This window comes from Rattus norvegicus, chromosome 10 (genome assembly GCF_036323735.1).
Source record: "Rattus norvegicus strain BN/NHsdMcwi chromosome 10, GRCr8, whole genome shotgun sequence".
Lineage (NCBI taxonomy): Eukaryota > Metazoa > Chordata > Mammalia > Rodentia > Muridae > Rattus > Rattus norvegicus.
This window is the reverse complement of record NC_086028.1, coordinates 54,210,913-54,234,146: the sequence shown is the minus strand read 5'-3', so window position 1 is coordinate 54,234,146 and position 23,234 is coordinate 54,210,913. Positions and strand designations below refer to the sequence as shown.

At 46.2% G+C, this 23,234-nt stretch overlaps 1 protein-coding gene and 1 non-coding gene across 4 annotated transcripts; both read right to left on the bottom strand.

The window, feature by feature from the left end:
* Positions 1-21,610, bottom strand: Ctc1 (CST telomere replication complex component 1). Of its 3 annotated transcripts, none has more exons than XM_006246699.5 (23): positions 20,403-21,610; positions 15,243-15,406; positions 13,481-13,718; positions 13,172-13,383; positions 11,922-12,066; positions 10,112-10,390; positions 9,884-10,012; positions 8,321-8,553; positions 8,014-8,191; positions 7,725-7,925; positions 6,205-6,331; positions 5,413-5,527; positions 4,974-5,289; positions 4,801-4,887; positions 4,373-4,569; positions 2,988-3,076; positions 2,720-2,894; positions 2,205-2,282; positions 1,481-1,625; positions 1,321-1,385; positions 793-958; positions 573-699; positions 1-439 (listed from the first exon to the last, which is right to left on the bottom strand). In XM_006246699.5, the coding sequence occupies exons 1-23, from the start codon at positions 20,433-20,435 to the stop codon at positions 300-302; spliced, it is 3,639 nt and encodes a 1,212-aa protein (XP_006246761.1). In that variant the 5' UTR covers positions 20,436-21,610; the 3' UTR covers positions 1-299. The 3 variants fall into 3 exon arrangements, with proteins under 3 accessions (XP_006246761.1, NP_001100480.1, XP_006246762.1); NM_001107010.1 differs by having other exon boundaries at positions 4,373-4,566; positions 20,403-20,655; XM_006246700.3 differs by lacking the exons at positions 13,172-13,383; positions 15,243-15,406; positions 20,403-21,610 and having other exon boundaries at positions 13,481-13,617.
* A 1,460-nt stretch (positions 21,611-23,070) lies between these two features.
* LOC120095420 (small nucleolar RNA SNORA7) lies at positions 23,071-23,210 on the bottom strand. The gene has a single exon (XR_005490892.1). It is a non-coding gene; the product is annotated as a small nucleolar RNA SNORA7 (small nucleolar RNA).
* Between the last annotated feature and the right edge of the window lie 24 nt (positions 23,211-23,234).

The window sequence follows — 23,234 nt, the reverse complement described above, 5'->3', positions numbered from 1 at the left end:
GAGAGTCCTCAGAGAGGTTTATTGTGGCCCAAAGGGTTATCATAACAACACAGTCATAAGGGGCAAGTTCTTTGTTCTGCTTTCTCCCACAAGGCAGAACCCAAGGTCAGGGCAGGACACCTCTGAGTGTAGGTGTTCTAAGCCAACTGGAGAAAACACCATTATCATGCCGCAATCTGTTTTCAGTGTTTCCAAGGCATGCTGACACCAGAATAACTAGAAATCACAGCGGGGCAGGAGTTCCTGACTCCAGCGTCTGCGGTTCTGGAAGCTCTGGGAGGCCACCTTAGGCAGTGTCATTAAGAAGCAGCAGCAGAAGCTTGTGGAGGGCTGGGGAGCTCTGGCTCCTGCAGAGAAAGGCAGACCAATCGGAGCCTGGGATTCACTCTGGTCAGCAGAGGGAGCTCTCCACACTGGAACTGCTGCAGCCGGGGTGGTTCTGCGATAGCAAGAGCAAACATCCTGTGTGTTCTGTTTTTTAGTTCCTATCTACCATTTTCCTCCCCAGTCTAGAAAGCCCCTGTCCAGCCCCCACCCACATGCCTTTGTAGGACCTATCACCTTGTCCATACCTATTGGGGTAATATCACAAGGTCTCCTTTCAAGCGCAAAGGAAAGCTTAATGGGTCGGAGGACAAAGGGGCTGGTACAAAGTGTCTGGAGGAGCAGGGTCAAGGGTTCACCGGTTTTGCTTGCAGACTAGAAAGGAAAACTCAGGATTAATTGGAACCCAAGTTTCTAATCCCGCGCCAAACCCCCAAGAACGTGAACATCTATCAGAGAACTTCTTACCTCTGTTTGGGCTCCTGGCCCTTTAAACTGCAAGGCCACTCTCCCTGGCCCCCTTGCACGATCTAGGACATTGGACCACTCACTAGGACTCAGTCCTAGTGTTGTTGCCACATGATGATTCCTACAGGTCACTGTGGCTTCTGCGGTGCCATCTTCTACCAGGAGCCTAAGGGAAGGGAAGCAAAATTGCCCAAGCAAACCCACACGGACCATCCGTCCCCAGACCTAACAGACCCTGACCACAGCACTTCCACAGTGTAGCTCACTTTATCTTCATTTAAAAAAGGGAGGTAGGAGTGCGAGATGGGGTCTTGCTATGTAGCCCATCTGGCCTGATATCAATATGGAGTTCCTCAAACTCACAGCAGTTCTCCTGACTCAGCACCACCCTCTACCTGATGCTTGGATTACAGGTATACCACATACCCCACATTCAAGTAGTAAGCAACTTTCATGAAACAAAAATCATGCTACTCAGACATCAGAAGCCGTATAACTAGGGAGTAGCCAGTGTAACAGGTTGCCTACCTGATGCTGGCCTGGCTTATAGCCCTCTGAGATGGACAACTGGGGTCCTGACGACTACACTTCCCCTGGGATAAACAAGACACAGTTGGAAAAGCCCCCCTTCCTCCAATGGCGCCACTCTGGCACTTGACACCCAGCTCAGCCTGTCCTCTCCCAATACCTGGGGACAGATGCTGGTGCAATGGGCACACACCCACAGGATCTGAAGGCTCAGGACATACACAATATGGCAAGAGGTAGTGGCCTGGAAGGGAGGCCGGTCACCTTGGAGAAGTTCAGCCAGGCAGATGTGGGGCAAGGGAGCACTGAGGAGAGAGAGCAATGAGTAGCAGACACAGAAGCTGGGCGTGGGAGACACACCTAGATCCCAGAGTAGGCTTTAGGCTGCCCTAAATTAAAAATGAAGGCTACGTGGACAAAATAGTAAAACAATCTCAAAACCCTAAGTCAAGTGTACTCATATAAATAAAATAAATAAATCAGAAAAAAAGAAAGTAAGGTAAATCTAACTGGCCCTAACAAGCACAGGGATGGGGATAGGGACAGCCGTGAGTTCTACGCACGCCTGGAAGCACACAGCCCTTGCCACACTCTGGTTCCTGATCTCCAGGAGCCACCAAGAATTTCTTGGGCTTGAATATCAAGACATTCATCAGGAACAACATCCGTGCAAAGAGAAAAGCCTTAAAGAGCTTAGGATCTCAAGTTTTTCTGGGTAATGGGTATTTTTTTCTATTTGGAGCATATGAAATCCTTCTGACTCAAAAAAGCATTCTTTTGTGATCAGAGAAGACTACATCTGTGGCAAACATTCTAGGCCAGGCACGTGAGTAAAATGTCAGTGTGAAGTTGGGAAATGTAGACATCAGAGCCTCAACACTGACCTGGCTTTGGTCTCTGGGGGGAAGCTCAGGACCTGCACAGAAGTGGTTGACCGGAAGCAACAGTAAACAACGTTGGATCTGCAGAGAGAAGGAGTCGGGGATGAAGACAGAGCAGTCAGGAAGAGGAAGGAGGAGGAGGAAGAGACTGGGATCACGCCTCGAAGGCTGGGCTAACTCTTCTACCCCGGGGGCACATCCAGCTCTATTAAAGCAGAGAAGATGGCAGACAACAGACAGCAGACTAATAACCAAAGTCACAGCAAAGCTGAGCATAGTACTCCCAGCATCTGGAGACAGAGGCAGAGGCAGGAGGGGGGCTGTAAGTTTGAGGCTAGCCTGAGCTATATGGGAGGTTGCAAAATAGCCAGGAGTACAGAGTGAGACCCTGTCCTAAAACAAAACAAAAAAACAGTAAAGCAAAGAAAACATGTCCTGTGGCACAGTTAGGTGGGGGTGAGTATTCAAGACGACATCAGTAAGCAAAGAAGGTGTGGCCATATGATGTAGGTCTTCACCTGGAAATCTTTTTCTCCAGCTGGCTAAAGTGGACTCGGGCTCCTGGAAGGAGTCCTATTGGGGGAGGCAAGTGTGGATCTTCGATATATATGTCCAGGTGAGGGGGATAGTCACAGTCCTCCATTTCTAGAGCTACTGTTAGCTTCACACCTGCTTTAATAGCCCCAGCATTCCCTATGGATAGAGGGAAGGGTGGCCAGTGATCAGCCAGGACTACAAGGTCCCATCTGTCAACTCATACCTTCTTCCCCAGAGGAAAGCATTTACCAGGTTTTATCCTGCGAAGGGCCAGAGGTGGTTCACACAGTATCCGAGACAAAACCTCAGCAGAGAAAGACACCAAGAAATTGGGGGAGCTGAAAAAGAGAGAGATCCATGAGGAATCACACAACCGAGAGATCAGCTCACAAGATAGAGAAGGAGCCATCCCCAGCTAGACCACCCTTTAGTCTATGCTTCCTGAAGAAGCAGGTTTCTGGAAACAGTCATTTTGACTACAACTCCTCTTCCTTTTCTCCTTTTTTTTTTTTTTTTTTTTTTAATCCTTTGAGACAACTGTCTATAACTCCAGCTCCAGAGGATCTGGCACTCTCTTCTGGCTTCTGAGGATCTTGGTGCACAGACAGATGCAGGGAATACACTCATACACATAAAATATCAGTCTCATAAAAATTAAACACAATCCTCCTTCTCTTGTTTAGTTTTTAGACAAGATCTGTCTTAAAACTAATGGCAGTTCTCTCCTAGGCTGGGTGTGCTAGGATTACAGGTGCCACCTCCACCCAATTGCTTTGTCTTCAGCTTTTATTTATGTGTACGGGTGTGCTCCCTGCCTCTGTCTGTGCACGGGTGTGCTCCAAGACCCCCAGAAGCCAGAGGAGGGCGTCAGATCAGCTGGAGATGGAGTTGTGAGCTGGCTGTGGTCCTCTGAAACAACAGCCAGTTCTTACTTACAGAGCCATGTTTCCAGCCCTCTGCAGTCACTTCCCTTCTTCTTCTGTGACGGTGAGACGGCCTGTACTCCGTATGTTGACTAGGCTGGCCTCAAACTCAGAGATCTGCCTGACTCTGCCTTCCATGTGCTTGGATTAAACATGGATACCACCATGCCCGGCTTATATTCAGTTTCAGTAATAAAAACCAGCCTCATAAGAATTACACATAATCCAGTAGAATTTTTCTTCACACGAAAAACAGCTTTTCCTTTGTACTCAGCTACAAAACCGTCTATGAAATACCATGTTTCTGCATTCATCCACTGACTGCACCCCACTGAACTCAGGTCCTTCTTGGCACTGCCATCTTCTTCCTTGTATTTTCTATCTGTTTTCTTTTATTGCTAAAGCCTTTCTTTAATTGTGGGTTGAGCGACAGATGCTCAACAGCATTTAGGCGGTAGAGCAGGAATCAAAGGTCATCTTCAGATACATAGCAACTTCCAGACCAGCTGAAAGACTAGATCCTGTCTCAACAACAAAAGTGTGGAGGGGAGGAGGGGAGGAGGAGAAAGTTTGTGACTATTCCACAGTGACGAGAAAGACTGAAGAGAACCCCCCTTACACTGACATCACACTAAAGAACTGTGTAAAGCAGAGAACACAGTGCTCAGTCAGCCCTGCCAGCACAGAGCAGAGATAATGGATGACACTTACTTGTCACTGAGCAGGTGAGCCAGTGAGGACTCAGACAGTGTTCTAGGGACCTCTAGTACATTAGGTATGTCCTGAGAGCTCCCAAGTTCCAGGGTCCAGTCCTCTTGGATAGTGAGGCAAGACACATAGTCAGTCAATTCCAGAGGACGGTGAGGTGTGCCAGATGAATGGTTTGTCTCAAACAACGCTGGTGTCTGCTGAGAAACATGAAGACAATTGCCTCTGCATGTGCCTAGGCCACAAGGAAGTTCCCTAAGTTCTCCAATGCTGACTTCTTCCCAGAGCGCAGTGAAGAAAGGGATCCCAACAGATGACTCAGTCCCCCTAAATTCTGCCTCTTCCAGGAGATCTAGAGGACCCAGGACTAGCATGCCTGCTACAGACTTCAATCCAACTAGCTTTCTGATGTGCAAGAGGAAAGCACTCACTGAGTCAGGAGCCACGAGCCGGTAGACTTGGTTTGGGTACAAGAACGGAAACCACTGAACTGAAGAGCCAAGGAAGATGAAGAAGACCTATGAGGAAAGGCAGCACAGCACTGAGCTGCAGTGTGAGCACAGGGCACAGGAGGTCAGGCCCAGGAACCCGGAGTCCCAGTTACCTTTTGGTCCTTGTTCTCTGCGGCCAGAGACTCAGGTGGGCTCCATCCAGAACCCTCCCTCTTCTGTGTGCCACAAAGCCAAGTTCCTGACACACGGAAACTCAGGGTGGGCTCTGCAGGTCGTGAACTATCTCCCGGAAGGAGACAAAAGTTACGTTTCATGAGGGCCTCCTTGTAGAACAGTAAGAACAGCCGGCTCTGTCCCACCTGGGGTCCCTCTGGGCAGGAGGAGGCTGTCTCAGATGGTTCTAAACCAACAGTGGGTCTGGGCACAGGCAGGATCAGGGCATCAGCCAGGTAGAACTGGACATAGACTCTGTTGGAAGAGGCAGATCTTTAGTGATATAGGAATTGGGTGATTCGGATCCCAAATCCACACACACCAGGTTCTTCCTTCCCCTCAGAGCCAGGAGGATAAGCACCGTTCCGGAGAACTGACCTGGCCTGCTTCTTCTGGATGAGGCTTGCCATGCCCAGCTCCTCCCAGGAAGGGAAGCTGCTCCTGACTTCTCTCTCTACTACCAGCTGGAATTTCTCTACCCGCACCAGGCAGCCTAGATGAAGAGAGTTTTCTATCTTAGAAGGAAAGGACTGTGGGAAAAGAAGTGAAGCAGACCACTGGGCAGACCTGTGTCATCCCAGGCCACTGCCGTCTTCTGAGGTGGACCTCCACACCTCATCACCTCAGCCCCAAGGCAACCACTCCAAGCAGAAAATACTCCATTTGCACGTGCAAGCCTGCCCTAGCTCTCAGGCCTTGTTCTTCCCCCCAAAAGTGTAACGTGCTTTTTTCTAAATGTAACACATTTTCCTCTCTAGGGTTTCCCTTGTTGTTTTGTTTGCTTGCTTTTTTGCCTGTTTGTTTTTGTTTGTTTTTTTGAGACAGGGTCTATTATATAGTTCTGGCTGTCCAGGAACTTACTATGTAAATCAGGTTGATGGTGAACTCACAGAGATCCAACGGCCTCTGCTGGGATTAAAGGCTAGCCCACCATCCCAGGCTCCTTTTTTACGAATCTCAGTAAGTCCAATAAGACCAGTGTTCTTCCAGATTATGAATGTAGGAAGCAGGAAGGTAAGTGTTTAGGAGCCATGGAGTGTAGGAGGGATGATGTTGGGAGCTGTAGCTGATCGACGTCCTTAAGAAAGCCCAGGAGACACTTCCTCTCCCAGCTCCCTGCACTGAGCTCTCCTCCCGCCACCATCATCTTTCCATCTCTCAACTCCGCACCTATGAGCTTTGGGTCAATGAGGGGCTGTGAACTCTCAGGCAAGGGTATACAGGGCAGTGAACCTCTTACGTCCCGAAGCTGCAGACAACCTTTATGAGACGAAGCCACCAGGACCCCAAGTAAAACCTGAAGGAAATAAAGGACAAGCTATTAATATTTATTAAACAAACATCAGGGACTGGGTGTGAGCCCAGAACTTGGAGACAGAGGCAGGACTGTTCTAAGTTTGAGGCTGTCTTGGTCTATATTATGAGTTCTAGGCTAGCCATGGTTCACAGAGAGATCCTGTCTCTCTAAAAATAAAAAAGGTCCACTGAGCATCTACCATATGTCGTGTGCTGTTTTAAACATTATCAGCAACAAAGGCAAGCACTTACACAGCTAAGAGTACGAACTAAATTGCTCTCTTGAACATGGTGGTGCATACATACTCGTAGTCCCAGTGATCAGAAAGCTGAGGTAGGAGAACCTCTGGGAGTTTGAGGCCAGCCTGGGCTACACAACAAGACTGCTTCAGGTTTAAACAAAACAAGCAAAGCAAAACACCAAAGCCATAACAAAAACAAAGCAAAACCCAACAGAATTCTATATTCTAAGCTACGTTTTGGGGGCTTGTTTTATTACATTTATTGGGGGTGTCATTTCACTTTTGTGGAGGTCAAAGGACAACTTCTTGAGGGAGTCAGCTCTCTTTTCTCACCATGCAGATTCTGGGGATCAAGCTCAGGCCACCACTGTCACTGACTTTTTTTTTCTTAATGGATGAGTTGCTCTGTCTGTATGTACACCTGTATTCCAGAAGAGGGCATCGATCCCTTTATAGAGAGTTGTAAGCCACCATGTGGTATCTGGGAACTGAACTCAGGACCCTCTGAAAGAGTAGCCAGTGCTCCTAACTACTGAGTCATCTCTCCAGGTCTCCCAACCCCCCTTTTGTTTTGTTTTATTTTGTTTGTCTCTGAGGCAGGGTCTTGCTGTGTATCCCTAGCTAGCCTGAAACTAGATAACCTGTGTAGCCTGAAACAGGCTAAGCACCATGCCCAGCATGGTTTTAGTTGTTGCTGTTCTCGCTGTTTTAGACAGGGTCTACGTAGTCCAGGTTGGCCAACTCAAAGAGATCCATTCATTTCTCCCCCTAAGTATTAGGATTAAGACATGTACTACCACGGCTGACCCAAGCTACAATTTCTTTCATTCTTTCTAGTTGCTATAAAAAGAACAAATTGATGAGGGGCAAAAACAAATACAGCAGTCTAATTAGAAAGCAATAATCCCAGTGCTTGGGAAGCAGAGGCAGGCAGATCTCTTGTGAGTTCATGGCCAGCCTGGTCTACAGAGTAAATTCCAGGACAGCCAGGGTTACACAGACCCTGTCTCAAACACCCACGCATGCACGCACAGATGCACAAAGCAGCATAGTCAAATGACAAAAACAAAAAACAAAAACATGTGATCTGAATAAGTATTTGTGATGAAACTGGCAACAGGTAGTTCCCTAAACCTTCTAGAATTCCCTTACCGGGGCTGGCTGGAACATACTGGATGGCAGACAGAGCCAGGACCAGGCTAGGCGACGATTCAGTTGACAGCTTGTCAGGTGAAAGGCTTCTGGGAAAGGCAGCAGGGCCCTTGGGTCAAAGGTAGCCCAAGCCCTGTGCTGCCCTTCCTCTGCCAGGGCAAGTATAGTAGGGAAAGTGTAGGGGGTCTGCAGCGGAGTATACTGTGCGGAGAGAGAAATGATCACTACGCCCGTTACCTGGGGTCCTCAGGCATTAGCTCTGATGCCAAGCGTCCCCACATCCTCATACCTTCTGAAGGGGACAGTTATGTGGTTCTTCCAGGATCTCACTGTGTGCATGCCGAATGGGGCTGCCAGGTGGAATAAGAACATCCCAGGAGGGAGCCAGGAGCTGCAGTCCCAAGCTGGGCTTCCCAGGAGAGGAGTGCTTCAGGAACTGTTGACATCTCAACACATGGGGACAGAGCCTTGGCCAGGGGGAGAAATACAGTCATTTCCCCAAGATCTGTCTCTTCCAGGATCTTGCTTCCTCTACAGAGAAATTAACATCCTCCCACCCATCTCCACCCCCGATCCTCAATCTCCATCCTCCTCACTTGTAGACCAGCTCCTCCAGGGCCTTGGTAGCCCATAAGTATAAGGGAAGTCCTAACTGACATTTCCACACCAATTGCTCATACAAGGAGGCACCATGAACTTTGTAGGACGGCAAGTTCTGAGGCTTAAGACAAGAAAAGCCTTGCAGGCGAACAGTGCCATGGAGACAAAGGGCCAGCACAGGTTTTGTTGTTCCTCCACCCAGGCCCTGGAGGAGATGAACATCACGGAGCTGCAGGGAAAACAGAAAAGCAGAGGTAAACAGTGTGTGTAGTACACACCTGTAGGATGTCATACAGGTACAAGATAGAACAAGGCCTGTCATTGGAGATGAGAAGGATGGGCGGGAAAAAAGTTTTAGAAAGAAGAGATGGGAGGAGGCGGAGGAAGCATCAGAGGGAACATGGAGGCTGATGTTAAGATTCCTCTCTGCAGGGGTTGGGGATTTAGCTCAGCGGTAGAGCGCTTGCCTAAGAAGCGCAAGGCCCTGGGTTCGGTCCCCAGCTCTGAAAAAAAAAAAAAAAAAAAAGATTCCTCTCTGCACATTTACAGGTTGTTATGAATATTCTTATGGGATGGATGTGTACAGATTTGTGTGTGTGTGTGTCTAGATGAGAAAATTATATACCATCAATTAGATAGAGGTTATTGTGTTGTGTGTTCTTTCATATGGTGATTTAAGTTTAAGAGAATTTGTGGTGGTGGAGACACTGGGCCGTCACAGAATTGAGATGTATATTTCTGGCATGATGGCAACCTCCCTTGGGAACTAGACGGGTAGCCAGATTGTTGCCAGGCTCAGAGAGAAGCCATCAGCAGTGTGATATGGGATAGAGCTAAGCTGGTGAGAGGCTTTGCTGACTGAGATGAAGATGTCCACCAGACATCTTGGGGCACTGCGGTGCCGGACCTAGTGCGGGGTAAAAGAGAACCATTTCTAAAATTTTATGGCCACACATGCCTGTGAATCCCAGCACTTGGGAGACAGAGGCAGGAGGACTCGAAGATAAAGGGCCATCTTTGGCTACACAGAGGCTTGAGGCCAGCTTGAGCTACTAAGATGTAAAAAAGCAATGCTTGTGACTGCAGTGCTCCAAATCAGAGACAGGGGGTTGGAGGTTTAGGCCAGCTTAGTTTATATAGCAAATTTCAGATCAGCCAAGGCTTCATAGTGAGACCCTGTCTCAAAACAAATAAGACCAAAAAAACTACCTAAGGGCTGGAGAGATGGCTCAGCAGTTAAAAGAAAAGTACTACTCTTACATAGGACTCAAGTTCAGTTCCTACTACCCACTATGACTGGCTCATAACAACTAAACTTCAGAAAAACCATCTCTTGAACAAGACAAAACAAAATAATCCAAAAACAACAAGGGTAGAGGTGAGACCCCCAGCTTAACTCCTGTAGAGATGGCTACTGTTTCTCCACCCCAGGTTCCAAGAGAAATTCATGTCCCCCAATGTTGCCTATCTCATTTTCCATCAAAACTCATTCTCTCCGAGGTCACCCATCTCCCATAAACTGAGGGTCTTCTCATCTCTACGTCTGATATCTGACATACCTCCAGACAGACCCCTGGTCGAATAACCCGCCTGAGGCCATGGATCTTCTGGTATGCAAGGCAGAGAATCAGCTGCCCATCAAGAATGTAGAGGCTGGCAGACTCGTTCAACACGTCAGTGACTGTTCCCTGCACAGGGGACAGAGGTCCGGTTGGCCACTATTTCCTCCTCCTTCAGAGGCTCACAGTGTAAGTGTCACGACCTCTAGATCAGTACCTCTCACTCACCAAATAATGCAAGACTTTGGAACCTCGGACAAGCCCCTCTTGGCCTCTGCTGTCTCTGGAGCTGGTGGGCTCGGGCAGCGGTTTATGGCCAGCGTCTGCAAACGCTACGTCCAGCTCCAGCTCTTGCACATAGCCTGGTCTCAGTGGCATCAGAGTTGAAGATGGAATGGTTGTCCAAATACAGGAACGGTGACCCCGGGTCTTGGTTATTCGCAATTTTGTCAGCACATAGGCCCTACCAGGCCGGAGGACTCGGTGCCACACCATCTGAGCAGGAATCTGGCTTAGGCAGAGGGAGGTAACATTATACAAGAGACCTCACCCACTACCCATAATGCTGCCTGTCTGTTAAAGGCCCTTCCCACAACAATTTGACTCCAAAGACCTCATGACTTTCCTTATTCTTTGTCTTCTGTTTGTTCGGTTGGCTTTTGTTATTGTTTTGTTTGACTCTGTTTCACACAAGGTCTCCAATTGCCCAGGCTGGCTTTAGACTCACTATGGAGCCACAATTAGTGTTGAACTCTTAGTGTTATAAGCTACTGAACTTTAAGGATCTCTCCGCATTAACAGGGAATGCTACATATTTCATAAACCTTTCATAAAGATACAAACCATCCCTGAAATTTCTTTCCAAATAATAAATATCCCATCAAGAAAATCATGTTCAACATGTTCTCTCTCACACCAGAGCATACAAGCCAACCATTTATTTCATTCATATGAGCTGAGGACATGACTCCAGTATTGAGGCGGATGTTACATCACAGGTTATTCACTCCTCTTTACCATGTTTCAGATCATGGGAAGACAAAAACCCAAGCAGTAATACAGAGACATGTGATCATGTCCTTTCTTTCCTTTTTGTGGATTTCAGGGGATTTTTGGGGATGGGGGTGTTGTTTTGGTTTGCTGTTTTTGGTTTTCCAAGTAGCCTTGGCTGTCCTGAAGCTCATTTTGTAGATCAGGCTGGCTCTACCTGCCTCTGCCTCCTGAGTGCTAGCATTAATGGTGTGCTACTACCTCCCAGAACTTGTCTTTCTTTTTCTAAATGTATTTATTTAAACTCTGTGTAGATGGATGTTTTGCATGCGTGGACATCTATGTACCACTTGCATGCAGTGCTCAAGTTGGATCCTTTGGAACTGCAAGTATAAACACTTGTGAGGTGTCATGTGGCTTCTGGGAACCAAACCTGGGTCCTCTGGAAGAGCAAAGCTACCACCCCTCCTCTTGTCTCTCCCTCCCTCTCCCTGAGACAAGGTCTTACTACATAGACTTGGCTGGCCTGGAACTTGCTATGTACATACATTAAGTTGTCCTTGGCCTGCCTCTCTGCCTCCCTAGTGTAAGGATTAAAAGCATGAGCCACCACCCCAGCATCCATCTTTCTAGTGTGTGTGTGCAGGTGCACATGTGGGCAGATGCCCTATGCCCATTCACGTGGATGTCAAAATCAATTGTAGATATCATTTCCAGGGCTCTGTGTCTTCCATTGCACTGTCACTGAGGTTACAAGCCATGCTCCTGTGCCAGGCTTTTCCATAAGGATCAAGGCCAGGCTCTCATGTGCATAGGGAAAGGGCTTTCCTAAGCCATCTCCTTAGCTTTGTCTTTTCTCCCATCATCCTCTTTGCCTGCCTTTAGACTGTTTCCTTCCTCCAGTTTTTACTTCCATATTTTATGTATTAATCCAGATACACACATAAGAAACTTGAAATCTGTCCTCCTGTGTCCGGCTTACCTCTCCCTGTGTTCTCTTGGTTGTACCCCTCTACTCCCATATGCCCCACTTTACCCTGGTCCTCACCTGGACAATGACGGACACCTGGCTGCCAGCTTGGGCTAATTCACCAAGTGTCATGATGAAGTACCTTTTGTTCTGAGTTACCATCAGGGCACTCAGATGGACCAGTTTTCCAGCAAGATTTAGCTCCTTTATTTTGCATTTCTTTCTAAGGAAAGAAGAAAAAAAGACATTTTGATTCTTTCCTTTTCTACAAATCTTCCCTTCCACTGTAAAGAACAATCTTGTAGCAGTGTAAATTATCAATAATTCTAAGCTATTATCTAAAAACTGTCCAACCCATCTTGACCTCACACATGGTATACGTCCTTAGCAGGCAAAGGCAGCTTTGGTGGGAAAGATGTTTTCTGCCAAGGATGAGGACTGGATTTGATCCTGGGAACCACAGAAGGAGAGAACCATCCCTCGATTGTTCTCTGACCTCTGTGTGTCTGTGTGCTAAGATGGGATTTTCATAAACACACACACAAAGAATCCTCTTGGGGACTGGGAGAGAGTGCTTGTCTGACTTCTAAATACAAGCTCTACTGCTAGAACCAACTTTTTAAACAGCCAGTGTGGTAGCATGATCCCTGTGGTGGGAGATGAGACAGGTGGGGCTATGTGACTAGTGAGGTCAAAGAGGGCCTATTTCTCCTATTGTCCGAGGAATGACACTTAAGGTTAGCCATATGCATGTAGGTACACACAGGTATACGAAAGCAATTTGGTTTCTTTAAAAAAAAAAATTATTGGAAGGGTTGAGGATTTAGCTCAGTGGTAGAGCGCTTGCCTAGCAAGCGCAAGGCCCTGGGTTCGGTCCCCAGTTCCGAAAAAAAAGAAAAGAAAAGAAAAAAAATTATCAAGCCAGGCATTGTGGTGCATGTCTTTAATCCTAGCACCTGGGAGGCAGAGGTGGATGAATTTGAGTTCAAGCCCAGTCTGTTGTACAGAGTGAGTTCTAGGACAGCCAGTACTACACAGAGGAACCATATCTTGAAAAGAAATCTTATTTTATGTGTATGAATGCTTCCCCTGGAACTCACTACATAGGCTCCACAGCCTTCCTGCTTCAATGTCCTGAATGCTGGGATTATAGAGTAAGCCACAACCAGCTCCAAGCTTTCCTCACAACTTTCTTGATATTTCAAACTCTAGTGTTCCCTTGTTCCATCTATCATGTATATTACTACCAAAATGTCTTCCTCCATGGAAAATACCATCATCCTCTAAATTTCCCAGTGTTCCTTCCTTTCCTAAGAGTGGAAAATTACCTGTATCTGAGCAGGTAGGACGCCTTTTCTGGGTAGAGGACAGGGATAGGCGTGAGGGGGCCAGGACTGACAGTCAAAGGAAATACTGGCACAGGTGTACCCCACAGCTCCAAGTGCCCTGCCCCCAAGGAATTCCTCTTGGCGGGAGGGAGGTAACTCCAACTGGGGAACAGGAAGAGATGGCCCAACCAAGAAAGGTCTAGATCTATAAGCTAGAAGAGATCAAAGCCACAGGTTAGCCAGGACCTGAGCACCTAACTTTTACAGCTCCTGTTCACACGGGAGGCAGATGGTCCCCATTCTACTCACCTCACAGTCCAAGGTTCCAGTGTTATCTCTCACATACAGGCCTCCACTCCTAGACTCTTGTTCCAAATCTCCTAATAGGTCTACTAGTGTCCCTAAAAGTAACAGCTGTTCCCGGGGCAGGACACTGCCTCCTGGCCCAGCTCCTCGGGTCCAAGCCTGGTAAGCATTGTCACTCCAGGACAGGTGGCTGCAGCATGGGAGATGCTGATTCGTCTTCAGATTCTGTACTGAGACAAAGCTGCAAAGTGAAGAAAGTAGTTCTGCACATCAGTTATGGTGAGAAAGACTCAACCTAGACACAGCACCAAGCACCTAAAGAGGGGCTGAAGAAGAGCTGGACTAGGAGATGCCTGCCTAGGAAATTAAGGATAGGGTCTGGGTCTAAAGGCCAGGCAATGTCTCTAAGGGAAACACAAAGCCTTTGATGAATATCTCGACAACAAAAGACCAAGAGACATGAAGGAGACTTCAGGAGCAGTCTGAGGAAATAAGTGTCCACACAGAACACTAAAGACTCCACAAGGGGCTGGAGATGTGGCTCAGTAGTTAAGAGCACCAACTGCTCTTCCAGAGGTCCTGAGTTCAAATCCCAGCAACCACACGGTGGCTCACAGTCATCTATAACAAGATCCTATGTCCTGTTCTGACAGCTACAGTGTATATGTATAAAAATGGTTTGGATGTAGATTCTCCAGTCATTGAACACATCCAGGTGAACAGGCACCTAAGATGCTACAGAGTTCATGGATGGATTAACCCATCCATGAGCTCCCCCTGCCACACTGAGATGATCTTCACTGAGAAGGAACAAATTGTTCCAAAGCCAGAAGAGGAGGTTGGTTGCACAGAAGAAAAAGATATCCCAGAAGAAACTGAAGAAACAAAAACTCATGGCACGGGAATAAATTCAGCATAAAATAAATGCAGATAAAGGAAACAAACAAACAAACAAAAAAAAAAACCCTCCACACACAGGCTGGAACAATGGCTCCACAGCTAATTAAGAGGCAATGGTGTGCACTTTTAACCTCAGCTTGGGAGGCAGAGAGGTGGAACTGAGTTCAGGTGGTTAGCCTGGTCTACAGAGGGCGTTCTAGGGCAACCAGAGCTACCCAAACCCTGTCTCAAAAAACCAAAACAAAGCAAACAAACAAAAGAGCACTGTTTGCTCTTCCAGAAGACCAAGGTTGAATTCTCAGCATCCACATAGTGGCTCACACTGTCTGTAACTACAACCTGAAGGAATCCGATGCCCTCATTTGGCCTCCAACATCTCTATATAAATATATATTTATACCCATATAAAGAAATTTAATTCCATAACTTTTAAAAATGCAGTTATATGAATAGACGGTAAGATGTCACTGAGAACTGAGACTGAGGGACCAGCATTTCCTTCAGCTGGTGACTACCTCTGAAGTGATAAAGGAGGATCAACAAAACAGTTATTAGGAGATCTCGCTAACGCCCTTCCGTCACATCTTATAAAAAGGAACAAAGAAATACAGCAAAGCACTAAGTTTTAAGGCAGGCAGCAAGAACAAGGCATACAGAGCACTGCCTGTACACGTCATATCAGCTAAGTCACCTTCCTCCTCTCCCCTCCTCTCTATAAACACGACTCAAGCCACGACAGAAGGACTTTGTGAACGAAGCTGAATGGAGACTAGGAAATTCTGCAGAAGAGGGTACGGGCGTCCACCTTCTCCACTCACTCCTCCAACCTTCCCCACACCCACCAAGCCCCACCTTGCCGCCGTACCTGTAGCTGAGGGGCAAGGTTAAGTCCTGGTTCTCCCCCTGGGACAGCCATGTCTCCTTCACACAGTCAATTACTGAGCGAGTCACCTGTTCATTAGGCTCCTCGTCCACTGGACAAAGGGTCTCTTGGATGAAGGCCTGGGCAGCCTCAAGCCAGGCTTCCTCCTGAGGAAAACGAAACTAGTGAAACATCTTAACAGTATCCTGCCCATCAAAAGACTTTCAGAGGATAAAGTAGACACAATCAATCAATCCAGACAATCGAAGGATAAATGTCTCGAACCCAAAAAAGTTTTAAAAGTCAGTCGGAGGCTGAAGGCAGACTCCATGGAGAGGAGGGCTTGCCACAGCGAGTCCAGCCATAGTTAAACAGGAGCCATTTAGCCTAATATTGTCCCCTCCAACAAACCAGTACTGATCCTTAAAATGTCCACTTAAAATTTGGACTCCTGAGGGCTGGAGTGATGGCTCAGCAGTTAAATTTTCTAGAGGACCAAATTCCAATTCCCAGCACCCACATGGTGGCTCACAACTGTTTGTAACTCGAGACCCAGGTGATCTGACACCCTCTTCTGGCCTCTGTGGACACTACATGCACATGGTAGACACTGTATGCACAGGGTGCAGATATACATGCAGGCAAAACATCCATAACACGTTATAAAAAAGAAAGAAAAAGAAAGATAGAGATTCCTCTGTCAGCCTTTCTCTGGCCATAGCAAGTCAACTGCCATTCTGACCCTAGGAGCTTCCACAGTATCTGGCGCACATGGCTAATCCATTACATAGCACTGGCCCCATGGTTAGGGTTATCTCATCTTATATTGATTCTGGTTCTAAGTCTGGAAGCAGAAAAGTAAAGATGGAAGAATTGCTTTAAAAAATCCACGCCTTGGGGGTTGGGGATTTAGCTCAGTGGTAGAGTGCTTGCCTAGCAAGCTCTAGGCCCTGGGTTCGGTCCCCAGCTCCTAAAAAAAGAAGAGGAAAAAAAAAATCCACGCCTTTAATCCTAGCACTTGGGAGGCAGAGGTAGGCAGATCTCTGAGTTGTAGGAAAGCCTGGTCTATAGAACAAGTTCCAGGTCAGCCAGAGAAACTCTTGTCTTGAAAAAAAAAATTCCTTTAAAAATTTGTTTTGGGGTTGGGGATTTAGCTCAGCGGTAGAGTGCTTGCCTAGCGAGTGCAAGGCCCTGGGTTCAGTCCCCAGCTCCGAAAAAAAGAAAAAAAAATTGTTTTGTTTTTTTATTTTTATTTGGGGTGTGTGTGTGTGTCAGATGTGGAACAGAGCCATGGCTCAGGGAGTAAGAACAGTGACTTTCAGAAGTTCTGAGTTCAATTCCCTGCAACCACATGATGGTCACAACCATCTATAATAGGATCTCATGCTCTCTTCCGGTGTGTCTGAAGACAGCTACAGTGTACCCACACATCAAAAAGTAAATCTTGGGGCTGGAGAGAGATGGCTCAGAGGTTAAAAGCACCCGACTACTCTTCCAGAGGTCCTGAGTTCAATTCCCAGCAACCACATGGTGGCTCACAACCGTCTGTAAAGAGATCAGATGCCCTCTTCTGGTATATCTGAAGACAGCTACAGTGTACTTATATATAATAAATGAATAAATCTTAAAAAAAAAAAAAAGTAAATCGTAAAAAAAAAAGTAGGGCATAGTATGTGATTCAACAGTGAGACTGGATTGGAGGATCTTGAGTGTGGTGCCAGCAAAAGACACAGAAAGTAACAACAACAAAGGTGGTGGGGGACAACCAAAACCACAGTACTAGGAATAGAGATGGCAGTGAAGGGTTTTTACAGAGGACCCAGGTTCAAGTTCTAGCACCACATACATGGCAGATCACAAACATCTATAACTCCAGTTCCAGAATATCCTACACTCATTTTGACCTTTACAAGCTCCAGGCACACATGGCACACATATGTGGACAAAGCACATAGGTAAAATAAATCTTTTTTTTTTTAAAGGCGGGTGCTCATAAGATTTGAGACTGTGACAGCATGTACAAGACCTACACTATTTCAAGCCAGACAAAGCTCCAGCGAGAAGGGGAGGTGGGCACCAAGTCTCATGCTTAAGATGTGTGTTGGGAGGGTTGGGGATTTAGCTCAGTGGTAGAGCGCTTGCCTAGCAAGCGCAAGGGCCTGGGTTCGGTCCCCAGCTCCGGAAAAAAAAATGTGTGAAAGATGTGTGGCTCAGTGGTTAAGGGCACCGACTGCTCTTCTAAAGGTCCTGAGTTCAATTCCCAGCAACCACATGGTGGCTCACAACCATCTGTAATGAGATCTGATGCCCTCTTCTGACGTGTCTGAAGACAGCGACAGTGTACTCACATACATGAAATAAATCTTTAAAAAAAAAAAAAGAAAAGAAAAGAAAAAGAGAGAGAGAGATGTGTGTTGGGAAAAGGAAACTCAGTTTTCTCCAGTAATGGATTAGCCATGTGCGCCAGATACTGTGGAAGCTCCTAGGGTCAGAATGGCAGTTGACTTGCTATGGCCAGAGAAAGGCTGACAGAGGAATCTCTCTGTATCTTTCTTTTTCTTTCTTTTTTATAACGTGTTATGGATGTTTTGCCTGCATGTATATCTGCACCCTGTGCATACAGTGTCTACCATGTGAAGATATATCACACAGACTCTAAGGCAGGACCCAGGCTCCGAATTGTTTTCTTTCAGGTTAGTTTTGTTTTGGTTACTAGTCCTCTGATGCTCTGTCCATTACTTGACAACCTTTGTTTCTCAAAGTGAAATCAAATTTGGTTTGGTTTAAGAGGGGGATGGGAACAGGCAGATATCACTCATTTTTCACCCCATTACTCAGGAGGTAGAAGCAGGCAGACTGCTGTGAGTTCATGGCTGGCCTGGTCTGCATAGTGAGTTGCAGGAAGCGAGGGCTTGTGGAAAGACCCTGCTCCTCTCCTGATAATCCCCCCAACCCCCCAAAAAAGACCAGGAGGAGGTTTCTTAGAGAAACCCCAGAGCTGAGCTCAGGAGGTTCCTGGTTCAGAAGCAATGACAACATAGGTCCTGACAGAGGACTTGGATCTCCAAGGACAGGACTCTGATGGTAATGAGGAAGCAGTCCTAACTCACAAAGAGCCAACTGAAAGGCTGGAACAGACCTTTTGAAGAAGCTCATTTAAGAACAAAAATAAATAAATAAATAAATAAATAAATAAATAAATAATAAACAAGCCAATGAGATGGCTTAACAGGTACAGACACTTACAGCAAAAACCTGATTACCCAAGTTTTCTCTCTGAAACCCACATAAAGATGAAAAAGAGAAATGACTCCACAAAATTGTCCTGTGAACTCAACATGTTAGCTGTAGCACATACCCTACACATAAACATCATAGGCACACACATAATACTAGGACATGATAAACATCATAGACACACACATAATACTAGGACATGTGGTTTAGTGGCAGAGCATTTAACCAGCATGCATGAGGTTCTGAATTCAATCTCCTGTGGCTGGGTTGGGATTGGTTGTGTGTGTGTGCGTGCGTGTGTGTGCGTGCGTGTGTGTGTGTGTGTGTGTGTCTGTGTGTGTGTGTGTCTGTGTCTGTGTCTTTTTTTTTTTCTCTCGGAGCTGGGGACCGAACCCAGGGCCTTGGCTTGCTAGGCAAGTGCTCTACCACTGAGCTAAATCCCCAACCCTGTGTCTGTGTCTTTATCCCAGCAATAGATGCATAAGCAAGAATATCAAATTCGAGGCCATTGTGGGCTGCACAGTGCATTTTGAGGGCAGCCTCAGTTACATAGGGAAGACTGCCTTTTCCTGTTGTTTGTTCAAAGGAAAAGGGTAGACTAAGGGCATTTATTCAATCAAATGGAACAGGTCTGTATTTTGAATAAGCCCCAAGATTAATTTTGTATAATGTAACTTAACACTATACACTTTACCCTCAAATACTTGAATTGCCTACCTTTGTTGCTGCTGTTGTTTCTAAAACAGGGTCTCACTACGGAGTCCTGCTCCCCTATAACTTGCTAGGCCTGCTGGGATTAAAGGTTTAGACCACCATGCCTGGCTGAACTGCCTACCTTGAACAGCCTTTGAAAGATGACTGTTGTCCAAAGATCTCTACTTTAGCTGAGTTTTCTCTCCTGAGATCTGGTCCTATCACTCTGCCCAACACAGGCCAAACAGCACATATGTCCCCTTACTACCACTCCAGCACTAAACCTATGTTCACTGAGCAAACAGTTAGCTTGAATCCTTGACTACTTTGTAACTAGCTCCTTGTCTTTTACAATATCCACCCCTTTATATTCTAATGTCTTACTCTTTTTTGGTTTGTTTGTTCTTCAAGATGGGGTTTCTGTACTCAGCCCTGCCATCGTGGAACTCACTATGAAGACTGGTGTCAAACTCACAAGAGATCTGCCTGCCTCTACTCTGAGTGCTGGGATTAAAGTTGTAAATCACTGTGCCTGGCCCTTTTTCTTTATCTCTGGTACCTCAATTCTGCTGCTGTGGATGAAGCACCATAGGTTCTGCTTTCAACCACAGTCTTTCAGTTCAACTGTCCACAGTACACTTCAGTAAAGTAAAACCCAAATCGCATCCAATCACTCCTCTGTCCAAAAAGGGCCAACAAGTGCAAGACAGGCATAGTAGTGCTGTGACTTATGTGATGTTAACGTGACGCTGTCATAAAAAGACCACTAACAACTACCAAGAAAGTGTTGCAAGTCAAGACAGTTCACTATTCCTTCTGATCCCTCCACCTCCACCCAATGGAATTTAGTTTTCCAAACGATGTTTGCTCTAACTCTTGCTTATCAACATGGCTCTGCTGCCTAGTACGGTTTTCTGATGCTTTCCCGCCTAGCTAACGGGGGTATGCACCCAAGGACTGGGGCGTTTCTCCTTTTCCCATCCAGCTAAATCAGAGGGCCCCAGTAACCATAACAACCAGCAGAGCTAATCTCCAACAGAGCGTAAACCTTCGACAGTGGGCGGAGACGAATTCCAGGCTGGGTCGGCCCTGGAACAAAGCGCCGGAAAAGCCGCCACTCCCCAGGCCGAGACCACAGACAACGGGTGGAAGGAGTACAGGAAGAAAAGAGATGCAGGACAAGGAGGAAAAACAAAACAAAAAACCCACGAGAATCACACAAACAGCACTCACGGAGGTAGGTGGTTGTGCTCGGCAAGCAGCCATGATGAGCCAAACCCCTACCCTGAAGAACGCGCGAACTCCGGGCGCAAGTGCTCACGGGAGAGAGCCTGTGACGTCAGGGAGCAGCACTGGCTCCTCCCCTAGCACCCACCAGCTGGCTACCCCACCACGGATCTTTTGCCTAGAACTGGCCGCAAGGAGCACACTGGCCTTAAATTTGCAGCGACCTTTCCGCTTCTATCACCTAGCGGGAATTACAGATGTGCGTCACCAGATCTGGCCTGTTTCCCTTCTATAGTGGCAGCGCATCCGGATCCTAGTGTTTCACGTGGGGTGGGTGGAGTGGGGCGGGGCGGGGCGAAGTTGGGAAAGGATGGGAGACCGCTGGAGCACACAGTCACTTGGCTCATAACTTGTAAAAATTTCAGTCTCCCTAATCTTACCAAGCAAAGATGTACATTTTAAAAGTAGCCACAAGCTGGATGGAGTGGCGCATATGCCTTTAACTCTAGCAATCCGGGTGCAGAATCAGGGTGGGATCTCTGTGGGTTTGAGTTTGAGCTAACTTGCTCTTCATAGTGAGTTTCGGACTAGCCAGAACTACAAAGTAAGGAAAAAAATAAAAAAGGCTCCAATTCAAGAGTCTTTTTTCCATTTTTTTATTCTAATGTCTAGAACTGTCCTTACTGTTAAAGAACTTGGTGGGCATATGTGGCTCAATTAATGAAAGCTTTTGCTTTCCCTAATTCAATCAGCCAGGCAGTCAATAGCTCAGTACTGGTGGAGTAAATAGAATTCATCTATGTGGCAGGCACTGTTTTAGGATCTGGGTATATTCACTGAAGAAAACAAAAATCCTCACCTTGTTCTAAGACAAGAAGATTGACAAGGGAAAACAGGCAAAATATAAAGAATGAAAAAGAAGGGGGGGGGGTAAAGCTAGGGGGTTGTCTGACATTCCAGTTCCAGGGACCCAGTTCCCTCTTTTGGGTAACTGCACATGTGGTACACATACATCCATGCAAGTAAAACACTCAAACACACACACACACACACACACACACACACACACACAGAGAGAGAGAGAGAGAGAGAGAGAGAGAGAGAGAGAGAGAGAGAGAGAGAGAGAAAGTGTGGTGGTGACATAACCACAGCAGTCAGGAGGTAGGAGCATCTTCATGAGTTTAAAGCAGCCTGGGTTACATTAAAAAAAAACAACAAAGGAGGTTGGGGATTTAGCTTAGTGGTAGAGTGCTTGCCTAGCAGGCGCAAGGACCTGAGTTTGGTTCCCAGCTCTGAAAAAAAGAAAAACGGGAAAAAAAAAGAAAAGAAAAACAACAAAGTAGAAACCTGCACATTTCTGTATCCCTTCATTCAACTTCACTTTTGATGCAAACAATTTTTTATTTAGTGCACTGTGGTGATGAAAAAGAAGTAGGGGCAAAAGCCCCTACCCTAGTGGCCATGTCTCAACTAAAAAGATTTTGTAGCACAAGAGAGTCTCTGTTGTTTAAGGGTTTTTTTTTTTTTTTTATAACTTTCTTTTAAGATATTCTTCAAGCAGGCCTGTTGATCCTGACCTTCAAACTAACTAAAGGGAGGAAAGACTCAGGAGCTTCATGAGAAAGGAAAAAACAAAAACAATACATAACATTCCAGAACCACTTAATTTATCCTACCTAGTCAATGATTAGCATTGCCTTCAATATGAGCTTTTTATGAGTTTTTGCTTTGTCTTCTTGTTTTGGTTTCTGTTATTTTGAGACAGGTGCTGTGTTTTATAGCACCTTTTTGGGTCTTGAATTTGCTGTTTGGCCAAGGGTGACCTGAAACTCCTGAACCTTCTTTCTCTCTGAGGAGATTATAGGCTGTATGACCAGAATAGGCTCATAAGTTCTTTGTAAAAGAAATATTGCTGGAGAGATGACTCAGTGGTTAAGAGTACTGGCTGCTCTTCCAGAGGCCCTGAGTTCAATTCCCAGTAACCACAGTAACCACAGTAACCACAGTAACCACAGTAACCACAGTAACCACAGTAACCACAGTAACCACACGGTAATGGGAACTAATGCCCTCTTTTGACCATCGGGAGTTCATGCAAATAGAGCACTCATAAACATAAATAAATCTTAACAAAAAAAAAAAAAAAAGGACAGATGGTTCAATGGTTAAGAGCACTGACTCCTTCCAGAGGTCCTGAGTTCAAATCCCATCTGTAATAAGATCTGATGTGGTGTGTCTGAAGACAGCTATAGTGTACTTATATATAATAAATCTTTAAAAGAAAAGAAATGTTTGGAGCCAGTGTGGTGGTAGTTTCAGCCACCTAGAAGGATTAGTTCAAGGACAGCTTAGTGATACAGTGAAAGAATCTAAGAACGAGAGCCAGAGATGACGGTGTAGCTCCACAATCAGCACTTGGGAGGTGGAGACAAGAAGATCAGGGATTCAAGGTCAGTCTAAAACTCACAAAAACGTGGAACTTAAACTAAATGTTTCATCCCAACTATTTCCCTTATTATGTCAGAGGTGCGGTTTTTTCCCCTCTTTTCTCCAATACAGGAAATCCCTCCCCCTAATATTAAAGCCTCTTTTACAATTGCACCAGCCTCCTTTATTAAAACACCTATCAAAATTAACCATTCCTTTTTCTTTTTTCTTTTTTTTTTTCCTTGAGTGATGTTGCAGAGTGTCTTCCAATCACCAGCTACTGAGCAAACTGGGAATGGAATGGGTACCTCTGCTAGACTTGTTCTCCCTCCTGCTTCCTAAGCTGGCAGAATACTAGCAGTTCTCCAGACTCGATCCCAAGAGGTCAAAATTAACCATTCCTTTTGCTTT